General features: G+C 56.4%; 1 protein-coding gene across 6 annotated transcripts in view; it reads right to left on the bottom strand.

Moving 5' to 3' along the window:
- The window catches only part of MATN2 (matrilin 2), a 92,818-nt gene that overhangs the window by 55,764 nt on the left and 10,394 nt on the right, over positions 1 to 26,660 (bottom strand). For all 6 annotated transcript variants that reach the window (XM_056124922.1, XM_056124923.1, XM_056124927.1 and 3 more), the window contains exons 2-4: positions 24,522 to 24,689; positions 12,517 to 13,086; positions 3,952 to 4,074 (exon numbers count right to left, since the gene is read on the bottom strand). In XM_056124922.1, coding sequence (XP_055980897.1) covers positions 3,952 to 4,074; positions 12,517 to 13,086; positions 24,522 to 24,663 — 835 coding nt within the window. In that variant the 5' untranslated portion in view covers positions 24,664 to 24,689. The remainder of the gene's footprint in view (positions 1 to 3,951; positions 4,075 to 12,516; positions 13,087 to 24,521; positions 24,690 to 26,660) is intronic.

Genomic DNA, 26,660 nt, shown 5'->3' with positions numbered 1-26,660 from the left:
TGGCCAGGACCTGTCGCAGGAATGTATTTAACCTTGTAAGAAACAGCTAAACCTGCCCAAAGTGATCAAATCATTTTGCATTCCCACCTGGTACATGGGTGTTTCCTCTTCCCAACTTTGCCGAGGGCTTGGTTGGTATTTTTAAAGGTATTCATTCTGGCAGATGTACCTCGGGATCTCTTTGTGGCTTTAATTTGCATTTCCCTAGCAACCACTAAGGAGGAGTATTTCTTCCCAGGCTTCTTGGCCATCTATGAATCTCTAGTGTTTATTCAAATTCTTTACCCTCTTTTAAAAATTTGGGCCACACCTAGTAATGCTCAGGGGTTACTCCTCCTGGCTCTGCACTCAGGAATAACCCTTGAGGTATTTGGAGACCACAGAGGACGTTGGGGATTGAATCCAGGTCATCTGCAAGCAAGATGCCCTGAGCAAGTCCAGAGCCCTCCCCGCCGGACTATGCTCCTCCCCACTTGGACTGGACTCTTTATCTTCCATGATGGTTTCTAAGAGTGGCTTCCACAGCCTAAGAGCTGCTGGTGGATATAGGTCTGCCAGTATAACATCCCCGTCTGACACCTGCCCCTGCATTCAAGTAACAACATATTTTTAAGAAACAAACATTTGAACCTCAACACAGTCCGTTTATGAGGCTTTTCCTCTTGTTCTGCATTATTTGTAAAAATCCTTACCAAGGGTTGGAGAGATAGTAGAGTGGCTAGGGAGCATGCCTTCCACGCAGCCAACCTGGGTTCAATCCCCGGCATCCCCTAGGATCCCCTGAACCCACCAGGAGTCACTCCTGAGAGCGGAGCCAGGAGTAAGCCCCGAGTATCGCTCTGTGTGACCCAAAAGAACAACAAAAAAACTTGCTAAGACGAAGGTATCAATTTTTCCCTTCCACATTTTCAACTAGACATTTTATTGTTTCTATTTTTTTTTTCTTTTTGGGTCACACCTGGCGATGCACATGGGTTACTCCTGGCTCTGCACTCAGGAGTTACTCCTGGCGGTGCTCAGGGGACCATATGGGATGCTGGGAATCGAACCCAGGTCGGCCGCGTGCAAGGCAAACGCCCTACCCGCTGTGCTATCTCTGCAGCCCCATATTGTTTCTATTCTTTATGTTTAGATTTAGTATTTGGGGCCAGCGATGAAACTGGAGCACCTGCCAGGCATGTTTGAGGCCCTGGGTTTGGCCCCTGGCACCTCACGGCCTCTCCAACATGACAGGGCAGGCCACAGCAGGCTGAGCTCTGCCGCGTGACCCTATCCACCCACCTACAATGGTTTTGTTTTAGTTTTGGGGGTGGGGTGGGTGGTTGTTTGTTTGCGTGTTTTTTGGCTTCTGGCCCACACCCAGAAATGCTCAGGGCTTACTCCTGGCTCTGCGCTCAGAAATCACTCCTGTAGAGCCCAGGGGGTTATATGGCATGCTGAATATAGAACCCGGGTTGGCTGCATGCAAGGCAAGTGCCTTCCCCACGGTACTTTCTCTCCAGCCCCCACGCCTACAATGTTAATTCATTTTTAATTAATTGCGCAGTGAGGTAAAGCGTTTTTTTTTTTAAATTTTAAACCTGTTTATTCAGTTGTTGTAGCACCATTTGTCATTGCTATCATGCTTTCTCCATGAAATGCTTCATGCAAACATAGCACGGTGGGGAGGGCTCTTGCCTTGTGGTGGTCAACACGAGTTTAATCCCAGCACCCTATATGGTCCCCTGAGCACATCTAGGAATGATCCCTGAATATGGCTGGGTATGGTTCCCCCCCACACACACACCACAAAAAAAAAAAAAAGCAATGAAATGCGAGAGCCCGGCAAGCTACTGAGAGTATCTCGCCCGCACGGCAGAGCCTGACAAGCTCCCCATGACGTATTGGATATGCCAGACACAGTAACAACAAAGTCTCCAATGGAGACGTTACTGGGCCCGCTCGAGCAAATCGATGATCAACGGGAGGGCTGCCGGCCAGAGTTTGATTCCTCTGTCTCTCTCAGAGAGTCCGGCAAGCTACCGAGAGTATCTCGCCCGCACGGCAAAGCCTGGCAAGCTCCCCGTGACGTATTCGATATGCCAAACACAGTAACAACAAAGTCTCCAATGGAGACGTTACTGGGCCCGCTCGAGCAAATCGATGAACAACGGGAGGACAGTGACAGTGACAGAAATGCGTCACGTCTTTGTCAGAAATCACTTCACATTTGTGATTGAGGTTGCTTGGGCCGTCCCCCTGGTGTCTACCTTTGTTTTTTGTTTGTTTTGTTTTTTGCTTTTTGGGTCACATTTGGAAATGCACAGGGGTCACTCCTGGTTCTGCACTCAGGAACCACTCCTGGCGGTGCTCAGGGGACCGTATGGGATGCTGGGATTCGAACCCTGGTCAGCCGCGTGTAAGGCAAACGCCCTACCCGCTGTGCTATTGCTCCAGCCCCTGGTGTCTACCTTTGGACAGACACTAAACTGCCCCAATTCCCATCACTTCATCATTCTTCTCTGGGACTGGAGAGATAGTTTGCGGGCAGGAGGCGGGGGCTCAACCCTGCTCCCATGAATATACACCCAGGAGCAACTCCCCGAGCACCAAGCTTGGTGGAGCCTGAGCACCGCGGGGCATGGGCCCCGAGACCAACATCATTAACAAGTATAATTACTTTTCAGATCAGATCCTTTAAACTGTCCCAACTTAAAACTTTTCCCCGATTGTTCACTGGTTTTCTTTATTTGCAGATTCCATACTTGCAAATTTGCCTCCCTGCTTAAACTGACTTGCAACCCCCAATTAATCCTCGCAGCCCTCCCAAATGTTCCAAAGCCAGCCTGACAAACCATTTCGGGGGGGGGAGGGGAGAGGGTCCAGCCCTCAGGGCCACCTGCCTTCCCCTCCCAGCCAGTAGCCCTCTGTGTCTGTTTAGAGCCGAGCAGACTATTCGTTGGCATTTTCCTGTGAGCAGCTGAAATCTGGTGCTCCCAAGTGTGGGAAGACGATGGCCGACCAGAGGGAGGAGGCTGTGTGTTGGCTGAGCTCTAAGAGGACCAGTGGACAGGCTCTTGGCTCTGGACACCAGGCTGATAATCCTCAACTGGGCGGGCGTCTACAGACACAACAAGCAAAGCTTGCCCATGTGTAGAGAACAAAGGCTCTCGGGAAATGACTCTGGATCTCCCCAGAGCCCCTGATCCCAAGGGGAACGTGAAGCTACCTTGACATGGCTGTCATTAAGAAGTGACATCAGACTGTCAGATCTGGACAGATGCAGAAGGGAAAAAAATAATTCAGAATCAGATCAGATTTAGAATTAAAATAATAATAATAATAAAAAAAGTACCCGGCCAGGGTTTTGCCAGGAATTGCTCTGAAATAGAACAACATCACGGTAGCATTAAGTGGTCTGTTGGGAGACCCCGCTTAGCTCTCCATGAGTCCAGGTAACCCCATGCTGGCTCAGCGTTAGCCGGTGTCTGGGCCAGCGGGAGAGTGGCCAACATAAGGAAGTCTGTGAGTTTTTCTGTTTTGAGCCACACCGGTTGCAAAAAAGAGAGACAATTCCTCGGGGATATAGACAGTGGATGAAAAGGTCATCATTAATCTCTTGAGCTTCAAAAGGCCATTTCTTTCTCCCTGGGGGTGGCGGGGTTGGACCACACCTGGGAGTGCTCAGAGGACCCCAAGGTGCTGGGGAGCAAACCTGGGCCCCCACGTGCAAAGTCATTTGAGCTGTCTCTGAGCCATGAACTCTATTTCTAAAAAGGGACCTCCCAGACTTTTCCAGAATCTTCTAGAACCTTCCCGACAGCCTCTTCTGTGCCAGCCCAGGAGCTGTGTGGACTCGCTTGGGGAAAGGCCCCAGATCAGGATGATAGGCCCCATGGGAAAAAGAAAGAACTGGGTGAGAAGAGAGAGCAGAGACAGGCAGAGACGGAAGAGATGGGCGAGCCCCCTTACTCGTGCATGTCCTCTGGTCCGAGTGCAGGCTGTAGCCGGGCCTGCAGCTACAGACGTAGGAACCGGGAGTGTTGATGCAGTAGTGGGTGCAGGGCTGCTCCAGGACACTGCACATGTGGACCACTGCCAAGGAGGAGAGAGACGCAAGTAAGGCCAGGACGAGGCAGCTACGAAATGCAGCCCCCACCCCCTAACCACCGTCCCCAGCCCACCTGGGAAGGAACAGGCAGGACCAGGAAAGAGCTGCCAGCATCTGATTTGGCCCTCCTGGCCCTTTCCAGCCTTTGGTACATCAAAGGTCTAGAAAAAAGCCATTGGCAGCCACTAGACAAGGACCACGGGAGTCCTGGGGCAAAGGAGGGTGGCTAAAAGTGTTTGCCGCCAAATAAAATGTGGTACCGGGTGCTATGAAATGAGGGACTTCTTGGGTTCAAGTCAAGGCTGCTCTCTTCGTTAGCTGTGTTGGCCTCCAAGATGACAATCTTTCTTCGGGATTCAAAAACGGACCAGGGGGAAAAATACACTGGAATGCTGCTTGTTCACTAGACTTATATCATCAACCTTTTCAGCCATGCAATTAAGTGCATTGATGGGTTTTGTTGTTGAGAGCCTCCAAGATGTTTTCTAAAACAATCGGTAAAAGAGCCCTCCGATGGGAGCACCAGAGACCATGAAGCTTTGGAATCTTTCTGTCTTGGTTTTGTCATCTTTGTGGTGTTTGTATAGGGAACAGTTGTTTGAGACATTGCAGAATGAACAAAGCAATCTACCATGACACTGTTCGGTACATTTTTTTATCTTTTTGGGTCACACCTGGCGATGCACAGTGGTCACTCCTGGCTCTGCACTCAGGAATTACTCCTGGCGGTGCTCAGGGGACCATATGGGATTCTGGGAATCAAACCCGGGTAGGCCGCGTGCAAGGCAAATGCCCTACCCATTGTGCTATCGCTCCAGCTCCTTTAGAATGTAATTTTTTTTTTTTTTTTTGCTTTTTGGGTCACACCTGGCGATGCTCAGGGGTTACTCCTGGCTCATGCACTCAGGAATTACTCCTGGCAGTGCTCGAGGGACCATATGGGATGCTGGGGATCAAACCTGTGTTCGCCATGTTGGCTGCATGCAAGGCAAACGCCCTACCGCTGTGCTATCGCTCCAGCCCCATAGAATGTAAATTTTTTAATATTGCAAAGGTCATACACAAAATTTGGGTAGTGGAAAATGCATTCATACATTCTATGTTTTCCTAATCTTGGTTTCGATTTAAACTATTTCTGCATTTCATTTCTGAAGCGCCTGTGTTCAGATATTTGGACTCTGGTGTCCAGTTTTTCTGGAGCTCATAAAACTTCTTTTATCCCCTAGATCTTAATTTATGACTTTACCCTGTACGATGCAACTTGAACATATTTAAAACTCTTGAGCATCAGGGTAAACAGAGCTCAAGTTATGCAAGTGTCCTCATAAACAAAAAAGAAAACCAGATGTAGAAATATATTTTTATAATGCGAAATAAAAGAGATTTTCAAGAGCTCAAAACAATGCCATTAATCCAGGGCTGAGAAAACAGCCTGGGTGAAACTGGTCTCATATCTTATGCACATGTCTCTACTTCTGAGGAAGACATGTGGCAGCCAAGAAGTAAAGGAGTGGAACTATTTCGTTTCCTAACAATCCCATTTATAAAGATCATCAGAGTTTATGTGTGTGTGTGTGTGTTTTAGCTCCTGATAAAGTTACAAATAACATTAAGAAAATTTGTAGATTAAATTGAATAATGTTTAATTCACTGAGATAGATAACTGGTTTTGTGACCACGGGCCATTTTCTTCATCTCTTTGTATAAAATAAGGGAAAAACAAAATGATGAAGGTGGGAAGGGGCCCAGGAAGGAAACGCTTCCACATGTGACTGCGGTAGTGGGGCTCAAAGTGGGGCCTTTGTACTCTTCTGCTCTGTGAATTTATCTTAGGTAAGCTGATCTTCAACTTGGGTTTTACTCAAATAGAATCATAGATTCTATTTATTCCTCTTTCCATCCATCCACTTACTCATTCATCCATCCTCCCATCCATTCATCCATCCACCCACCCTCCCATCCATCCATCCTCACATCCATCCATCCTTCCATCCATTCCATCCATTCATCCACAGCAATTTTCCCGTCCATTAATTTTCCCATTCGTCCTTCCCCAGCCATTCTTCCATCCATCCATCCTCCCATCCATCCATCCATTCATCCATCCATCCTCCCATCCATCCATCCTCCTATCCATCCATCCATCCTCCCATCCATCCATCCTCCTATCCATCCATCCATCCATCCATCCATCCATCCTCCCAACCATCCATTCTCCCATCCATCCATCCTTCCTTCCATCCATCCATCCATCCATCCATCCTCCCATCCATCCATCCTCCCATCCATCCATCCTCCTATCCATCCATCCATCCTCCCATCCATCCATCCATCCTCCCATCCATCCATCCTCCTATCCATCCATCCATCCATCCATCCTCCCAACCATCCATTCTCCCATCCATCCATCCTTCCATCCATCCATCCCCATCCATTCTTCCACTCATCCTCTCATCATCTCCCATCCATCCATCCTCCCATCCATCCTCCCTTCCATCCCTCTGGAAGGGCTGGTCTATCTTTGTATCCATTCTTCCATCTACTGTCTATCCTTACGTACGATCTTTCATACAATCGAAGAGGCATTCCAGGGTCAGTGACATAAGCGGGTGGAGATTCAAGTGATTTCACCAGTTTTAGATATTTTATTTACAGACTTGCCTCCTCACTGCCATTCTCTGTAAGCCTGACATCAACACTGTCACTCACGGACTTGCTCAGGTGGGAGTTGGAGTCGAGTGAGCACCTGTGCCCCCCCCCCCCGAGACTGGGTCGGGCCACACTCTGCTTTCTCGCTGCCACTCTCAGCTGCCAACAAATCCCCTTTGTGAGCCCCTCTCGTGCCATCTGGGGAGTATTCTGTGCCTTGTGCACAGCGGTCTTGCGGTCTGCCATGGCCCTGAGCACAGTGAAGAGCCGTGTCTGTGTCCATGTCCATGCCTGGTACTCCCATGTGCAAGGAGGCTAGAACAGGCCTCCTGGGGAAAGCAGGTGTGTTGGGTGAGTTTCGTTCAGCATGAATCGTAGTGCTATCGGTTGTGGGTTCAGTGTTAATGAATCTACTTCAGAGAATCAATCTTGTGCTGGTATTTATTTATTGGGTTTTTTTGAGGGGAGGGGCAAACCCAGCTATGTTTAGGGCTTACTCCTGGCTCTGTGCTCACGAGTCACTCCTGAGAGCACTTAAGGGACCATCTAGGGTGCCAGAGATCAAATCCAGGTGCCAGGGATCAAATCCCCAGACTGGTCGGATGGGAGAATGGCTGGGGATGGATGGATGGAAGGATGGAAGGACGGGAGAACAGATGGATGAGTGAATGGCTGGGGATTTGATCCCTGGCACCCTAGACCAAACGCATGCGAAGTAAGTGCCTTAATCCCTGTAGTATCTCTCTGACCCCCAAGCCTATGTATTTGGATTGGTTTGGGGGTTACACCCAACAATGCTCAGGGCTTACTCCTGGCTCTGGAATTATTCCTAGCGGTGCTCAGGGGGCCATATGGGATGCTGGGGTTCGAACCCGGATCAGCTCTATGCAAAGCAAGCACCCTACCTGCTACGCTATCACTCCAGCCCCCACGTCTGTGTGTTTCAACACAAATACACAGGGCCAGAGCTATAGTACAACGGGGAGGGCGTTTGTCTTGCACGCGGCCAACCCGGGTTCAATTCCCAGCATCCCTTATGGTTCCCCGGGCACCGCCAGGAGTGACTCCTGAGTGAAGAGCCAGGAGAAACCCCTGAGCACTGCCAGGAGTGACCCAAAAAGAAAAAAAAAACACACATGCACACGGAACAGAATCAGGTAACCACCAACAGATGCAATGTAGTGGTCTGGGGCTTGTGGGATGCTCACTCTGGTTCTCCCCAGGAGCTGAGGTCCAGCGTCCACTGCCGCTGTGTCCATGTGACTGCAGGAATCACGAGCACGAATAATCCTCACTGACACGGACCTTCGGCCTTGCCATCCCACCACCTCTCGCTAGCTCCTTGAATGGCTTTATCTGGTCGTGGAAGGGTTGGTCTCCACTAGGGTCAGCATCTCACTGGGGTCTAAGTCAACATTTGAGCACCTCCCAGTCTGTGGTCTTGACAAACATTCTCGAACACGCCTTCTCCAGTCTACAGGCAGTGGTTTTTCTGGGGCCTGCTCCTAGTTTGTTTATTTTGTTTGTTTGTTTGTTTGGCTTTTTGGGTCATACCTGGCGATGCACAGGGATTACTCCTGGCTCTGCACTCAGGCGTTACTCCTGGCGGTGCTCAGGGGACCATATGGGATGCTGGGAATCGAACCCGTGTCGGCCGCGTGCAAGGCAAACGCCCTACCTGCTGTGCTATCTCTCCAGCCCTCAGTTGGTTTTTAGGTCATGCCCCAGCACTGCTCAGGGCTTATCCCTGGCTTTGTGCTCGGGACTCACTCCTGGAGGAGTTGGTGAACTCTGTGGTGGCGAGGATCAAACCAGGGTCAGCCGTGTGTAAGGCCAGCACCTGACCTGCGGTACTGTGTCAGGCCCTGGCACCAAAGCTGGTGACCCACCAGCAGTACCACGGACCCATGCCTTCACATTCACCGGAGAATAGGAAAGGGGCCATGCCGGACAGTCAGTCTGACGGGGGGAAGCATTGTCTGGGCTTCGCTGGCACCCTGGAATGTTCTCATCTCTCCAGCCCACTGCCCTCATCACGCAGGACCCGGGCCGTCTGCAGTTGCTCGGGGCTTTTGGTCCCAGCACAGGGCCCGAGGTCCCGCGGGGTGACCCGAGCAGTCAGTGGGGCCCAGGTGGCCAGCAGACAAAGGAAGCCCCTGCAGCTATGTAGGCAGAGGGATGCAAGCCGGCAGGGGCTGCGCCCAGGGGGAGGCACGGCTGTGGGAACGCGAGTGTGGTGGCTCTTTACCTAAAGGCATGAACGCGCAGCACCGGCATCTCCATCCTGGCTGAATCTCAGTTCCTCCAGACTCCCCTGACCCCCCTTCCCTGCCCGAGAGAGCAGAGGAAGCCACGCCCGGGCGGGGAATCGCAGCTGGTCACGGGGGCCCAGTGGGGCAACGAAAGATGTGGGATGGGTGAGCGTGTGACACTTGAGATCCAGGAAAGAGTCAAAGGGCAGAAAATGCATGTCTGGCTGCCTGGGGCCCTAAACACCACACACACACACACACACACACACACACACGTGTCTGACTGCCCAGGTCCTTGAAAACACACACACACAAACACACACACATGTCTGATTGTCTGGGGCCCTGAACACACACACACACACACACACACACACACACACACACACACATCTGACCATCTGGGGCCCTGGGCATACACACACATACACACACATACATCTGTCGGGGCCCTAAACACACACACACACACACACGTGTCTGACTGCCCAGGTCCTTGAAAACACACACACAAACACACACACACACATGTCTGATTGTCTGGGGCCCTGAACACACACACACACACACACACACATCTGACCGTCCGGGGCCCTGGGCATACACACACATACACACACATACGTCTGTCGGGGCCCTAAACACACACACACACACATACACACACATCTGACTGCCCAGGGCCCTGAACACACACACACACACATACACGTCTGACTGTCGGGGCCCTGCACACACACACACACACACACACACACACACACATGGCTGACTGCCCGGGGCCCTGAACACACACAGCAGTCTATGGCTAGAGCAGAGGAGAGTGGGTGTGAGGTGTCTCAGGACCCGCATCTGCTTTCTAGAAGTTTCCCTTCCTTCTCATCCAAAGGCACGGTCACTAGCGGGGCCACTGAGTCGGGAGGTGGTGGCCCTGCTTGGGGGTTTGCCCATCAGCGCCCCTTCCTGGAACCAGAGCTGAGAAAAGAGGGTGCTGGCAGAGGCCGAGCTCTCAGCCCTGGGACCCAGAGAAGGGGGGACCTGGAGAAAGCCTGGTTGATCCTGAGGGCGCCTCCTCACCTCAGGGGGGCGATGCCCTCCCCCTATTCTGAGGCCAGTTCCTGTCCAATTCCTAGTTCCCCGCCACCCCCCCATCCCGCCCCAGAAAACTCAGCCCCTCGTTGATGGTCAGACATCACTTCTTTCACCCGCAAACACCCAAGGGTGGGCAAAGGTTGAGATTAAAGAGCGCCGGGCCCAGGGCCCAGGGGCGGGGAGGGGAGTCCTCCCTCTTCCCTCCTCCCTCCTCCCTCAGGCTGTGCAACCCTAGATAAGGTTCAGGCCTGGAACCCGCCCAGGCTGTGCCTCTAGGGCCAGGAGCTGCTCGTCAAGGGGCTGAGCCACTGGTGGGCGTGGCCGGGGAGTTTTAATTAGGAAACCCAAGAGTTCGGAAATGTTTGTGAAGGAAGGCGTGGGGCGCCCAGAGGAATGCTCGAACCGATGGGACTTGTTTTGGCACCTTGGAGCAAACAGACACATCGCCAGCACCCCCCACCCAGACTCCCTCTGAGGACAATGGGGTGCAGTCAATGGAGGCCTGGCCCAGGGCTTTGGCCTCAGGGATGCTCTTAAGGCCTGGTCTGGGGGGTAACTCTACGGGCTTGGTGTCACACCTTGCTCACTCCTGGCTCCGCACTCAGGGATCACTCCTCACAGGGCTGGGGCCAGAACTAGAAATAATTCCTGAGCATCACCAGGTGTGACCCAAAATGCCAAAAAAAAAAAAGACCGGTCAGGCTCTGTAACAGCCTTGGGATTTAAATCCATAAATGGGGTCACTGGGGGCTCGTACCTGGCAGGTTGCTAGAAGCTGGAGATACAATCATGCTTGGAGGGCAGAGGGGGGACCAGAGCAATAGCACAGTGGGGAGAACGTTTGCCTAGCATATGGCCAACCCGGGTTCGATTCCCAGCATCCCATATGCCCCCCCCCCCTCCACGCACCACCAGGAGTAATTCCTGAGGGCAGAGCCAGGAGTAACCCCTGTGCATCGCCGGGTGTGACCCCAAAACCAAATAAATAAATAAATTTAAAAATAATAGTAATAGGGCTGGAGCGATAGTATAATGGGTAGGGTGTTTGCCTTGCATGCAGGCAACCCAGGTTCGATTCCCAGCATCCCATATGGTTCCCTGAGCACCACCAGGAGTAATTCCTGAGTGCATGAGCCAGGAGTAGCCCTGAGCCCTGTGCATCGCCGGGTGTGACCCCCCAAAAAAACAAAAACAAAAACAAAATAATAATAAAAAAGCAAAATGACCTCTGCATGCATGTTTCCCACGATAAATGAATGAAATGAATGAAACAGCTCAACCAGCTGGGGAACCTCTCTCTCTCTCTCTCTCTCTCTCTCTCTCTCTCTCTCTCTCTCTCTCGCTCTCTCTCGGTACCTCCAGTCACTGGAAGTCATAGCCCTGTACAGCGCCCACCCCGGGGAAGTCTTAGCTGTGCCTCGAACCCTGAGCACTGAGGAAAATGTTGCTTCTGAGCCATTTTCCAAATGAGAGGCAGAGAAAAATGTTCTTCCCATTGTGGCACTTTAAAAAAAAAATAGATCTCTGCATTTGGGAGTTCTGACATAACGGAGTCTCTGCTGTTTGGTTTTTTTGTTGTTCTGTCGGGGGGCACACTGGGTGGCACTCAGGGCTTCCTCCTGGCTCTACACTCAGGGGTCCCTCCTGGCGGGCTCAGGGGACTGTACAGGATGCTGGGGATCGAACCTGGGTCAGTGGCATGCAAAGCAAACGCCCTACCTGCTGTACTATGGCCCTGGCTACAGGAGCCTCTGCTGGGTTCTTTTGTTGTTGTTGTTGTTTGGTTCTTTTTTTGGCTTTTTGGGTCTCACCCGGCGATGCTCAGGGATTGCTCCTGGCTCTGCACTCAGGAATCACTCCTGGCGGTGCTCAAGGGACCATATGGGATGCTGGGAATCGAACCCGGGTCAGGCGCATGAAAGGCAGATGCCCTTCCTGCTGAACTATCGCTCCAGCCCCGCCTCTACTGTTTTGAGGCTCATTCTCCGCAACAGGCATTTTAAAAAACATACTAAGACTCTTCAAGCAAAGATGGTTCAAAGGGCTGAGCACTCGGGAGCCGCCGGCTAGACCCCTGGTGCCACTGAGAGCCGTGGGCACAACAGGGCATGTCTGCACCTCCAAAAAGGACACATCACAAGCCTCGCGTCCTTCTCAACCAGCGTCCACGGGGCTGGGGGGTCCAGCCGTAATCGCATTCTGGGAAGAAGTCCTTGGCGCGCGCCCAGGGCAGGTTCTGCTGCGGGAGCTGAGCTCACACAGCGACTCATCCCAGGAGCTGGCCGCACGCTCCTTCTGCGCTCAGCTCTCCCTCTCTCCACGGGCATCGCCGCCCCCTCGCCGTGTCCCCTCGGCCCCACACCCCACCAGCACCTTCCCGGGAGGCAGACAGTCGACCAGCTTTCCCCGTAGGCCCCAGCGGGCACTACTCACCGCAGAGCTTGTTGTGGAAGACGGAGATGAGGGACTCGATCTGGCTGAAGTTGGCCACCAGGAAGACGTGGTCCTCGTGCGGCTCGCTGCCCATGGCCTTCAGCGTGCCGAGGTCCACCTGGCCCACGCCAATGGCGAAGATGAGGATGCCGGTGTTGCGGGCCCTGGCGGCCACCTCGGCCACCGAGTCCTGGGGCCGGCCGTCGGTGACGATCATGAGCACCCGCGGCACGTGCTCCCGCAGCGGCCGGGCACCCTCCGCCTCCGAGAAGGCGATGTTGAGGGCATACTGCAGTGCCAGCCCCGTCATGGTGCCCGTGGCCAGGCGCCGCATGCGCTGCACGGCCCGCTCCACCTCTGCCCTCCGCTTGAAGGTGCGCAGCGAGAACTCGTTCTTGACGGTGCTGGCGTACTGCAGCAGGCCCACGCGCGTCACGTCGGGGCCCACGTCCAGGAACTGCAGGATGCCCACCAGGAACTCCTTCACCCTGGCGTAGTCTTGGCTGTTGACGCTGCGGGAGCTGTCGATGACGAAGACCAGGTCCGCCCGCTTGTTCTCACAGGAGCTCTCTGGGGAAAGGGCAGAGGTCAGGCTCCCTGGGGTCCCGCAGGGATCTGCGCCCCTCCCACCTCCGAGGGCCAGCGAAGGCCACCGGTTGCCTGCCCCCCTCAGAAAGGTTGCATGAATGTGCACGTGTGTGTGTGTGTGTGTGTGTGTGTGTGTGACTGAGGGGTTGTATGTCCTTTTGTTGTTGTTGTTGTTGTTGTTGTTTGGTTTGGGGGCTGCACCAAGCTGTACTCAGGGTCACTCCTGGCTCTGCACTCAGGGCTCACTCCTGGCAGGCTCGGGGGGCCCGATAGGATGCTGGGGATCGAATCTGGCTGGCCGTGTGCAAGGCAGACACCCTCCCTGCGGTGTTACTGCTCCAGACCCAACACAGTGAATCTTGATTATGAACATAAACAACCCCATCAGGTCCTCTGAGCCCCGCCGGGAACAATATCGAGCATAAAACAACCGAAAGAAGAGCTGGAGAGACAACAGAGTGGAAGGCACTTACCCTCCACATCGCCTTACCTGGGTCCCATCCCCAGCACCAGACACAGCCCCCGAGCCCCGCCAGGAGCTATCTCTGAGCACAGAGCCAGGAGTAAGCTCTGAGCACTGCCAGGTGTGGCCCAACTCCAAAACCAGATCCTGAGGCTTGGTGAAACTTGGTAAACGAGTGCCAAGACGCAGCAAGACGATGCTGGCTGCTAGAACATGAGGAAATGCAACAGTGTGGGATGATCCCCACGAAATTCCTGTCACTGTCACTGTCACTGTCCTCCCGTTGATCATCGATTTGCTTGAGCGGGCCCAGTAACGTCTCCATTGGAGACTTTGTTGTTACTGTGTTTGGCATATCGAGTACGTCACGGGGAGCTTGCCAGGCTCTGCCGTGCGGGCGAGATACTGTCGTAAACCTGTGATAAAATTTTTTAAAGGGGGAGAAGGAAAATGCATCAAAGGCAGAGTCTGGAAAGCATGAGACGACACAGAGTCTGAGGTAAAGGCTGGGCGACGGGGGAGGCAACTCCCCAGGACAGAACCCAGCCCAGCTCAGAGCCAGGCACGAGTCAAAGGCCAAACCACCACATGCAGTTTCGATGGAACGCAGAAAGCTCTCGGGCCCCCTCAGCCTGGGACATCCGGCACAGACCTGCACTGAGTCGGAGAGCGTCCGTGCCAGTTGCCCCGGCCCACAGTGCCCCCATTCACCCCGACATGAGGCCAGACTGGCAGGAAAGCTCACACAGGCGGGGGCCAGCCACTGAGCACCCCCCTCCCCGGGCTGCCACTGGGTTCTATCACTGAGTCCACACCCGGTCAATGTCCAGGGTGCCCAGCATTTCCGGGGGGATCACGTGCCCCTGGGATCGGCACCCACCAAAACCAGGGGGTTGAGGGGCTGGAGCGAGAGTACCGCAGGGAGGGCATTCACGATCCACACAAAACAGAACAACAACAAAAAAACTATATATTTGTTTTACAGAAGGGGAACCAGAGGCTCTGGGAGATGACGAGCTCCTCATGGCAGAGAATGGAACTGAAGCCTTCCAGCTCTCGGGGCAGGCACCTCGAAATATTCTCGATGCTGTGGCAGCATAGCTCGGCAAGGCTCAGGGATCCACAGTACTCAGGGATCCGTAATACTTGGGTATCTGCAACACTCAGGACTCCGCAGTACTTGGGTATCTGCAATACCCAAATCCCTGCAATGCTCAGGTACTCCAGGACTCTGAAGTACTCGGGGCTCTGCAGAGCTCAGCTCTCCGCAATCCTTGGGTTCTCTGAGCACACAGGGGCTCTCCTGTGTGTCCCTCACACATGCTGACAAGCAGCTCCCTGTCTCTTTGGGAGAAGCCCCCACACCCTCTGCCCTTCGGGCCATCAAGGCAGGACTTGGGCCCCAGAGGACAGGAACAGCATGGCCTGACCCAGTCAGGGTCACGCCGGGCCTTGTCAGCGGGGTTTTCGGTACCACCTGCCTCACAACGTGCAGCTTTTTGGCTGTGAAAGGCGGGCACAGAGCCTGCAGCACCCAGTTGTACCCGCACGCACGACTGCCCGTGGCCTGCGGCATGCAGCCTCCTTGTCCTGAGAAGCCTCCCCACGGTCCCCTAAGTGTCCTGCAGACCCACGTCACTAGGGAGGAGGCCGCACGAGGCTGCAGAAGGAAGAGGAGTCACTCTCCGTGAAGGCTGTGCGGACCCTGGACAACGCCCCTCCCTCTTCCGGCTCCATCTCGGTGCCAGCCCAGTCCCTAGTCTGGCCCTGTGCAAAGGGCCTTCACCTCTGAGACCCTCTGGCTCTTCTTCCGCAAAACGGGCACAAAAACTCCTGTTCAGGGCCGGGAGATGGCGAGGAGCTTCTATTCTTCCATTCCTCATTTTGGTTTTGGGTTTGGGGGCCACATACCGACACCCAGAGGTGCTCAGGGTTTACTCCTGACTCAGTGCTCAGGGATCATCCCCAACCTTCGAGGGTGGGGTCGGAACCTCGTCCAAGGCGAGGGCTGCACCCTCTGTACTGGAGCAGCTGCTAGGAAGCACTGACTGAACCCACTCCTGGTCTCGGGCCTCAGCGGGGGTGAGCTTCTGTGTGTCCCCGCCTGCTCCCAGGAAGGGCGGCCCTCCTGCCTCCCACTTTACAGCTGGGAACGATGAGTCTAGAAACGCTCAGACCCACACCGGGGCTCAGGTGCAAAGAGCAGAGGGGCTGGGGTCTGCGCCCACCTCACGTAGCTCCCACGTGCCAGCCCTCACCGACCCTTCCCCCACCACACACACCTCAACCCGGCCTGGGTCCCAAAGAGATTCTGTACTCTTATATGTGCCAATTCCAGCAAGTTCCAGGCCAGCCGAGCTCCACGGGCCCTGGGGAGGGAGAGGCAGTGAGTTCTCACTGGCCTGGAACCAGGACCTCAGAGTTATTACTCCAGCTTGCCGGGCACCTGCCAAGACCTTCATTCCTGCTGAAGGCCTATTTGTACTTTGTAAAATTGACTCAGATGCTGAAAACAGATGCCACCTCCCCGCAGAGCTGCGGCTTGGTCCGTCAGGGCCTGGCGCACGCCTGTCGTCCTACGCCAGCAGCTGGCCCCAGTGAGGGGAGGTGAACGGAGCCACAAAGGGGGTTGGGAAGAGACAAAGACCCCGGGGGTGAGGGGGATGGACAGAGTCCAGGAAGCTCCTGGACACATCCCAGCAAAGCTCCCGCCCGTGCCCACAGTTGTGCAGGAGAACAGAGACGCGTGAGCAGCTGCCCGGGCATGGGAAGGTACCGGTGTGTGAACTGAGTCTCAGAGGGCATGCATCCTCCGGGAGTGAGGAGCCTGATATTGCCCACGAGCCGGCACACACCGGGGCTTGTCCCCACCGCCAACAGAGCAGAGAGTCTGGGGCAGTTTCCCCTGGGAGGAAACCGGGAGGGGAAGGAGAGGCCAAAGGGAGTCACCCCAGCAGGGAAACAGGCACAGAAGCGACAGACTCTTAGAGAACTGGCTGGAGAGACAGTCCCGCGAGTAAGGCAATTGTCTTGAACACAACAACCAGGGTTCGAGCCCCAACACCGCAGGAGTGATCCCTGAGCACATCCAGATGTGGCAAAAAAAAAAAAAAAAACTAAATAAAATTCAGTTAAGATCAGGGATGACTAAACACTCAAAGAGGGACCCTGGGGAAACAGGGACACCACGGATCCAAGGGATTTGCCCCAAAGTGGGGAGCTACCGTGAAGGGAAGAGAAGCTTCTGGATGGCCCAAATTACTGGGGGCAGGAGCGGGGAATACAGGGAGCGACAGACAGTGGTAAGAGTCCGTCAGTCCGACTGGCAGCAGCACGGCCCACTCAGCACACAGCCTTAACCAACAACCAAAAACTGGGTCTTGCCATTTCCCTGGTTTGGGGGCCGCGCCCTGGCTCTGTGCTTGTGAGTGGCCCCAGGTGGTGCCCAGGGGATTGTACGTGGTAGGATTCGAACCAAGGCTGGTGGGATGCGAGGCCTGGACCTCACAGCACGTAAGGACTCGGGACATGTGGGCCCTCGGCATCTGGTTTCTGTGACCTAGAACCCAGGTGTTTCCCAAAGACCTCATGGTCCCTCACACCTCAAACCTGTTACCTCGCAACTGGTACCTCCCCCTTCATATCTGCTGCCTCACACCTCACACCTCATGCCTGGAATCTTACACGTGTGATGCCTCCCACCTCAAACCTGGTCTGTCGCACCTGATACTTCATGCCTCATACCTGGTACCTCCCACCTGACAGTTCATGCCCCACACCTGATGCCTCACACCTCACACCTGGTCTGTCACACCTGGTACTTCATACCTCATATCTGGTACCTCCCACCTGAAGGGAAGAGAAGGGAGGGGAGGGGAGGAGAAGGGAGGGGAGGGGCTGGCCTCAGGTCTTGGAGTCTGGGTACCACGTTGTCCCTAGCCGTGTCAGCTGCTGGCTGGGGTTCCGTCATCCCAGGACTGCCTCATTCGTTCCTGCAGGCGCACCGTTCCTGAAAGCTCAGGCGCGCCTCACAGCCAGACGGAACGGGGGGAAACACTCCTGCCACATCACACCGTCTCCTCGGGAGCGAGCACTCAGGGATGGGTGAGGCTCGACCACGGCGGGATCCAGAACCCTCCCTGGGCCGTTTGCTCTGAGCGGACGCCAAAGGGTGCGGTGGCTGGCTCGCCTGGAGAAGTTTCCAGAGGACTGAAGCCGCGCAGGGCTGAACCTCGCTGCAGAGGCCCCGGCCCTCGGTCTTCCCTGCACTCGGCCTGGAGGCTCACGGGGAGAACCAGGCGCCTGAAGGGAGCAGAGGGACCCACTCTCCACCAGCCCCACCACTGTCTTAGTGTTTTCTCTCTCAAGGTGATAAACAATTCATGTTTTTGTTTACTGTTGGGGGGCCACAGCTAGCAGTGCTCAGGAGTCACTCCCAGAGGTGCTTGGGGGACCCCGTGATGCCAAACTGGAATAAGGATTGGCCACATGCAAGGCAAGTGTCTGACCCTGTATGAACCCTCCAGGGCCTTTTTTTTTTTGTTCACACCAGCACTGCTCAGGGCTCTGCACTCAGGAATCACTCCTGGTGGTGCTCGGGGGACCATGTGGGATGCTGGGGATTGAACCAGGGTCAGCTACGTGCAGTGCAACACCCTCCCCACTGTGCTAGGGCTCTGCTCCCCTATTTTTTGGTTTGTTTTTGATGTTTTGGGTCACATCCAGCAATACTCAGGGGTTCCTCCTGACTCTGCACTCAGAAATGACTCCTGGTGGTGCTCAGGGGACCAGAGGGGATGCTGGGAACCGAACCCAGGTCAGCCTCGTGCAAGGTAAACACCCTACCCACTGTACTATCACTCAGTGTAGACCAAAATCAAGACTGATTCTGGGGAAGCATCTCGGCAGAAGACCTCATGCCTTTGGGGCAAACAGGCACCCCAAAAAGCAAATAAATACAACCAGCAAGAGGGTCTGTGGCCGAGCACCGGCCTTGCAAGTCTGAGGGCTCTGGGTTCAACTCCCAAGGCCACAGGTTCCCGAAAGCAACCCGAGTGTGGTGGGAGGGGCCTGGTGGCTGTGGAGAGGAACACAGAACAGTAAGGACAAAAGTGGGGAGGAGGAGCAGGAGGAGAAGAGGAAGATGAAGAAGACAAAAAGGAAGAGAAGGAGAAGGAGAAGAAGGAGGAGGAGAAGGAGGAGGAGGAGGAGGAGAAGAAAGAAAAGAGGAAGGAAGAGGAGGAAGAGAAGGAAGAGAAGGAAGAAGAGGGAGAGGAGAAGGAGAAGGAGGAGGAAGAAAAGAAGGGAGAGAGGCCAGAGCAATAGCACAGCGGGTAGGGCGTCTCCCTTGCACGCGGCCGACCCGGGTTCGATTCCCAGCATCCCATAGGGTCCCCTGAGCACTGCCAGGGGTGATTCCTGAGTGCAGAACCAGGAGTAAGCCCTGTGCATCACTGGGTGTGACCCAAAAAGGAAAAAAAAAGGTAGAGAAGGAGAAAAAGAAGAGGAGGAGAAGGAGGAGGAGGAAGAGGAGAGGGAGGGGGGTATCTGCACGCACCCACGCACCCCCCACATACACCCTCTATCCCCCGTCTGAGGCAGCCACGCGGACCTGGGCTGGGCGGTTTCTTCCCTGCAGTGGGAGGGAGCAAACTACTCCCCACCCCGCCTGGAGCACCTGCACTGGCACTCAGAGTCGCCCCAGGGCCAAGTCGGGCGGCTGGGAGGGGCCCCGAGACAGAACCTGGAGCAGAACACCGTCCTTGCTGCTGCCCCCAGAGAGGGAGGGGCGCAGGACCCCCAGCCAGGATCCAGCAGCTGGAACCCAGCTCAGCCGAGGCGGGAGCAGGCAGGGGGGAGACCCCCAGAGCGAAGGAGCAGAGGAAGGGTCTTGCCAGGGGATGGGGTGTGGGGACGGGGAGGGCTGCATCGAAGGACAAGGGCCAGAAGGAGCAGCGGGGCCGGACTGAGGGTCCCAGGGGGGCCACCCGAAGCCAGCACCCCAGGCCTGGCCCCCTCCTTCCCCTCCGAGGCCCCAACCTGGGGCTCATGTATTTAAACGATCAGGGAACAAATGCTGTCGATACACCACACGACGGTGCTCTGAGGACCAGGAGATTGGTCAAAGTACTGAGCACACGTGAGAGGTCTGGGTGACGCCTGGGACCGCATGAGCGCACGTGAGAGAGCTGGGCTAGTGCTCGGAACCGCGTGGGGCACACACACGTGCGAGGTCTGGGCTAATCCCCAGAACTGCATGAAGCCTCTGTGAGAAATCTGGGCTATTCCTGGAGCTTCATGAAGCATCTGTGAGAGATCTGAGCTAATCCCTGGAACTGCATGAAGTGAGAGGTCTGGGCTTGATCCGCAGAACTGCATGGGGCACTTGTGAGAGAACTGGGCTTGTCTCCAGAACCCCAAGGAGCACATATGAGAGAGCTGGGCTTGATTCCCAGCACACCACGGTCCCCAGGCACTAAGCATTAAGCACCTGAGCCCTTAGGAGGGGGCAGCCCCTGAGTGTGGCCAGGTGTGCCTTCAAACCAAAGACAACTGACCTGTCCCCCACATACAGCCCCAGAGAGGCCCAGGCCCCCTGCCCCGTCCTTGCTGCCCTGTCAGTGGTCACCCACTGGCGCTGAGCTCGCCCGCCAGGCCCTCCCTCACAGGCGTCCCCACCCCACCTCGCCTGGAAACTCGCCCCTCGGTCCTGCTGCATCTGAGTCAGAACTTCCCGCTGCACTTGGCTGCTGGCTTCCGTCCCCGAAATGCTGTGACACGGGGGAAAGAAGCTAGCCGGCGACGCGCCCTCACCGCCGGGCTGCCATCACCTGCTCGGCTCTGCCAGGCGCCCGGGCCGGGGTTGCTATGGAAACCGGCAGGCACCACCAAGAGATCCACACAGCTGTGGTGACTGGTTTCTAGGATGTTCCACAAATAGTCACCCTTGTGCCTCAGATACTGAGCACAACAGGCAACAGCCGCCCGGCCTCCCTGGCACTGCCCGGCCGCCTGGCCGCCCCCCTCCCCCGCTCCTCCAGTAACGCATCTGCTCTAAGGGTGGAGGCCAGGAGGCACCTTCAGGTCCCTGGGGGCGGGAAATGCACATTTTAAAGAGTAAAAGGAAACTTGAGGACGACGGTCAGGGTGCTTCCCGGCATGTGGCCAACCTGGGTTCGATCCCCAGCACTATATAGGGGGCCTGAACCCCACCAAGAAGGGATCCCGGAGCACAGAGGCCAGGAGCAACCCCTGAGAACCACCAGGTGTGACCACAGGCAAGGGTGGAGGGGAGGGGAGAGTGCTGGCCTCAGAGGCAGGCGGGACACTGGGGACACTGGTGGAGGGAGTGGACACTGGGGAAGAGGCTGGCGCTGGAACATTGGAGGACTGAAATGCAATCGTAAGCATCGGTATACACCACAGGGATTCAATACAAGTAAAATAAAGGGGGCCGGAGCCATAGTCCGGCAGGGAGGGCATTTGCCTTGCACGCGGCTGAGGGCTTCAAACCCCGGCATCCCATACGGTCCCCCAAGCACCGCCAGGAGTAGTTCCTGAATGCATGAGCCAGGAGTAACCCCTGAGCATTGCCGGGTGTGACCCCCCCCCAAAAAAAGCAAAAAAATAAAAATAAATTTTAAAAAATAATAAAGATGTAAGGGGTTGCCCTGTCTGGGGTTGGGGAAACAGAGCCAGGATGGGAAGCAGGCGCTGGAGGCCGGCCAGCTCTCAGCCCTCCGGACACTCCCGCGCGTTCACTGCACAGTCCAACGTGGGCCCCTCACCCGGGCCCCCCGCCAGACGCCCAGCCCCCACCAGCACAGAATCCCGCCTCTGCCGGCTCTCCTGGCTCTGCGCCCCGGGCGGGCGTCAGCTGCTTCTGCTCCTCTGTTTTTCTGCAGACCCCTCCCCTGCATCTGGCTGTCGGCTTCCCCTGTGAAGTGCTCATCACTGACCCGCGAGGGGCCGTCATCTCTCGGCCCCTTCCAGCCCCCGGGTGCAGGGAGCAGCCAAGCGCCAAGTGCTCTCCTGGCTCTCCCTCCTGCCTGTGTCTCCAGAGAGCCGGGTCCCCTGGGGAGCACCAGTGGGCTTCTAGCTGAGGGCAGGACTGAAGCCTGGGAAAATCCTTCCCGGGGGTCTCGGGGAAGGAGCGAGAGCCACACTGAGGAGGGGCATCCCAGGCACTGTGTCTGCATGAGGGAAACCTCCCGGCGAAGAACTGCCACGTTGGTTCCTAAGGGGGAAAGCAGGAGCCACCAGCTTCAGGCACCCCTTCCCCAAGCTCACAGGTGAAGCCCTAAGTCCCTGGACCTCGGAATGTGGCTACAGCATCTTTACAGAGGCCGTGAGGGTCCAGCGAGGTCAGGGCTGGGCCAGGAGCTCAGAGGTAGAGCAACGGGGCCCCGGATTGCATTCCTGGCACAGCACCATAAACACTGTCCTCCCGATGTTCATCGATTTGCTCGAGCGGGCCCAGTAACGTCTCTCTTGTGAGACTTCTTGTTACTGTGTCTGGCATATCGAATACGTCACGGGGAGCTTGCCAGGCTCTGCCGTGCGGGCGAGATACTCTCGGTAGCTTGCCGGGCTCTCCGAGAGGGGTGGAGGAATCGAACCCAGCTTGGCCGGGCTGGCTGCGTGCAAGGCAAACGCCCTACTGCTGTGCTATCACTCCAGGCACGGTACCACAAAAAAGAAAAATAAATAAATAAAATGCGAGGTCCTTGAGGAGGTCGTGGGGGAGAGGGCCGATCGAACAGGCCTGGAGAAGAGGTGATGGGGGGTGTCAGGGTCTGCAGGAAGCCGGCGGATGGAGCGGGGGAGGGAAGGAGGGAGTCCACAGCAAAGGGGGGCCACCTGCAGCCTGCATCCAAGATCGCCAGTCCCCGGGGCGAGGAGAACTCGGCCCTTGGTTAAAGAGGCTCTAGCAACTGACCGGCGACGTGGATCTTCTGGAATGTTCCCTAGCAAAAACACCTGCCACGTTTGTAGGTTGACCGCGGAGGCGATTCTCAACGGACTCTCCTTCTGTCCTCAGCAGGTCATAGTCACGAAATACTTGACCGTGAACTTTTCCATGTATGTAGATATTTATCTGGGGGTTTTGGAACCACACCTGGCAGTGCTCAGGGGCTGCTCCCGGCTCTGTGCTCCGGGTTCGTTCCCTGCAGTAATGGACGACCATCAGCGATCAAACCCGGCTTCCTGCAAGCCAAGCAGTGCTCCAAGCTCTGAGCTCACCTGCCCCTACGCAGACATTTTTAAAAAGCAAAGGTGACCCGAGGCTGGAATGACAGCACAGCAGGTCGGGCACTTGCCTTGCACGCGGCCGACCCAGGTTCTACCCCTACATAATACAGGCATGGGAGCCTCACGCTGAGTGCACAGAAAACACCGTGTAAAATGCACAGGAGCACCACGCTAAGTGCACACCACTGCTGTGAGCAGGTGTGCAAATTCAACTAAAATCTGTGATACAGACACCCCCACCATACACACATACACACTTCACACCGACATGCAGATACATACTTAGTGGACTCCCATTCACACACACACACGCACACACACACACACACACACACCACATAGACGCACGGATTGTTCTCCCTGGACCTGGTCAGAGGCCAGTTTTCAGCCGCTTCGGCGCAAGAGCACCTCTGTGACGCAGAGCTATGAAGGAAGCTGCATCTCCCTAAGTCCTCCAGCATGGCCGACCCCAGGGCCCCCTGGCACAGACAGGGCAGTGTGCCCTGAGAGGTTCAGGAAACGGGGCCAATGCCTGCCACTCCTGGGGCAGCAGCCCTCCAAGGCGTCCCCACCACCCGGGGCCAGCAGCCATCCCTCCCTGCTTAGCGCGACTTTCCCTCCCCCTGAACAAAATTGGCTCACTGCATCAGGGCACACCCTGCTCCCAGCATCCTTAGGGCGGTGCTGATTGCCTACTCCTGGCTCTGAGCTCAGAGATCACTCTGAGGGTGTTCGAGGCACCCTGTGCAGTGCTGGGGACAGAACCCAGGTGGGTAGGATGAGGGGCCAACATCCCATGGAAGAGTCACTGTCACTCCGTTTGGAAAAGCAAGGCTCCATTTGGTGCCGTGAGTTTACAACCTAGTAAGAAAAGCACACGAAGGGCTGGAGCGATAGCACAGCGGGTAGGGCGTTTGCCTTGCACGCAGCCGACCCAGGTTCGATTCCCAGCATCCCATAGGGTCCCCCGAGCACCACCAGGAGTAGTTCCTGAGAGCATGAGCCAGGAGTAACCCCTGTGCATCGTTGGGTATGAACAAAAAGAAGAAAGAAAAAAAGAAAGAAAAGAGGGGCTGGAGCGATAGCACAGCGGGTAGGGCGTTTGCCTTGCACGCAGCCAACATGGCCGACCCAGGTTCGATTCCCAGCACCCCATATGGTCCCCCGAGCACCGCCAGGAGCAATTCCTGAGTGCATGAGCCAGGAGTAACCCCTGAGCATCGCCAGGTGTGACCCAAAAAGAAAAAAAAAAGAAAGAAAAGAAAAGCACACCACACCCCAAGGCCACGGACCAAACTGCCCAGACATCTGACCAGAGACCAAGGATGAGTCAGTAAAGGTCAGATGTGTGGAGCCGTTGTCTCACTTCTGTGCTCTCTGTATGCTGGGGCGAGGCCGTGGGAATGCCCCTGGCAGGGGCACCCTGGCACACAGGCAGGAGGGTACCGGTCTTAAACACCTTTCCCAGAGGGCGATCCAAGTCTCTCGGGCTTGTGAACCCTCAGCGCTGAGTGTCTCGTGTGAGCGTGTTCTGGTGTGTGAGCGAAACCTGGAAATCTCTGGCCCACCAGCCCCGTTCCCGTCTCCCAGACTGCTGGCCAGCGGGTCACCAGGACCCCTGAGACTGTCTCAACAGGGGAAGGTGCCAGAGGAGCCACAGGAGCCGCGCCCCCCACCCCCCACGGCCCGGCTGGTCACTCACCCAGGAGGCCCTGCTGCGGGTGGGTCCGAGCCGGCCTGGTCCTGGCTCGCGGGCTGGACCTGGCGGGCAGCGGCTGGCGCTCGCGGGCCTGCACGGGCAGCAGGAACAGCAGCAGCAGCACCAGGCCCCCCGGCGGCTCCATCTTCGTTCCGACACAGCGGGGCTAGGCTGGGGCAGACAGACAGATGGACGGGGTGAGGCTCCAGCCCTCTCCTCAGCGGCCTCCGCTCACCCCACTGCCCTGACCGCCCCCGCATCCCCACAGCCCGCTGTCCCCACTACTCCCCACCCCCATCGAGAAGGGTCTGGCCGGCAGGCCTGGAGGACCCCTCGGAAAACCGGGAGGGGGGGCACATAGTTGGGATTCTTTGCGACTTGCTCACAGGGAGCCGAATGGAGCGGCCGGGAGGGGGTCTCCCATTCCCTCTCAGTGAAGAGCCCAGGGCCGGGACGGCGGAGCTGCGGAGGGGGTGGGGGGGAAACTGGATCTGCGGATTCCAAGTAACAATGTCCCCTCTGTCTTCTGACACTGGATGGCCGACTCACGGGCGCACACACACACACTCACACACCTACACACGCGCACACACACACGCAGAGGTGGATGTCACACACAGTTCCTCCAGGGATGCAGGACAGCCACCCCTCTCTGCCTCCCCTCCCTCCCCCACCCTCCCCTTCCCTCCTCCCACCCCCTCGGCCTCCCTCCCCTTTCCTACCCTCTCTCCTCCCATCCTTCCTTCCTCCCATCCTCCCTCCTCCCAGTCCCCCTCCTCCCATCCTCCCTCCTCCCATCTTCCCTTCCTCCCGTCCTTCCTTCCTCCCTCCTCCCATCCTCCCTCCTCCCATCTTCCCTTCCTCCCGTCCTTCCTTCCTCCCTCCTCCCATCCTCCCTTCTCCCATCCTCCCTCCTCCCATTCTCCCTCCTCCCATCCTCCCTTCCTCCCATCCTCCCTCCTCCCATCCTCCCATCCTCCCTCCTCCCATCCTTCCTTCCTCCCATCCTCCCTCCTTCCATCCTCCCTCCTCCCATCCTTCCTTCCTTCCATCCTCCCTCCTTCCATCCTCCCTCCTCCCATCCTCCCTCCTCCCACCCTTCCTTCCTCCCATCCTCCCTCCTCCCATCCTCCCTCCTCCCATCCTTCCTTCCTTCCTTCCATCCTCCCTCCTCCCATCCTCCCTCCTCCCAGGCCCATCTGGCCAGAGGCAGCCAGGTGCTGAGGTGCAAGGCTGGACTGACCTGCACTCAGTCGCCCTGACCCCTGCTACACGCAGCTTGACCAGCTCTTGGCCCTCCCTGGCCCATGGGACTCTCCATTAGCCCGAGTGACCGAGCACAGGGGGCTCCAGGGTTCAGGAGTCCTGGCACCTCCGGGGAGTGGGGACAAGCCACGATGCAGAGGGGCTCGGCATTCGCACCCCTGCCTGGCGTGGGAGAGGCCTGGGTTCTATCCGCCGCACCAAAAATAATTTTTTTAATGTAAAAAAATGTTAAATAAATCCTGGGCTGGGGAGAAGCTCAGAGGGCTGGACTGTGCACCCCGGGCTCAGCCCCCCACAGCTCGTGGTCCCCAGGGGGCCCTCAGGTGCCCACTCCCTGAGAAATCAAAGGATGAAAGTCGCCGTGGCACACAATGCCACCGAGAAGGCATCGAGCGCTCAGACCCACGCCGAGGGTGAGGCTGGCACGGACCCTCCCGTCTTCCCCCTTTCCCTGAGGGCTCCAGTGAACCAGAAGCTAGAAAACCCCGAGGGCCATGATCCAACCCGGTTTCCCAGGATTCCCAAGTCGGCACCTTCCAGGGGTGAGAAAGGGGCCCTGCCAGCCGGCCAAGCCTCCCGCGCTGGGCAGCTTCGCCTCTGGCCTCGTCAATGACCAGTCGCCTGCCAAGGGGAGGGCGGGAAAGGAGGAGGATTTCAGGCAGAAATGTGCTTCCTGCACAGTGCTCACGTCAGCCTGGGACCGTGCAGGGCAGACCCACGCACACCTGCCTGCAGAGTGCAACAGGGCGCTTTCTGCCTCTCAGACATGGAGAAACGGGCTCAGAGAAGTTTGGCAGTGAGAGCAACGTCACACAGCTGTAGGCCGGGGCTTGGACCCAGGGAAGCCGCCAGTTTATCAACAGATTCACCAAGAAG

Source organism: Sorex fumeus, unplaced genomic scaffold (assembly GCF_029834395.1).
Source record: "Sorex fumeus unplaced genomic scaffold, SorFum_2.1 ptg000053l, whole genome shotgun sequence".
NCBI lineage: Eukaryota > Metazoa > Chordata > Mammalia > Eulipotyphla > Soricidae > Sorex > Sorex fumeus.
Note: the sequence above shows the minus strand (reverse complement) of the source record. Positions and strands in the feature narration are given on the sequence as shown.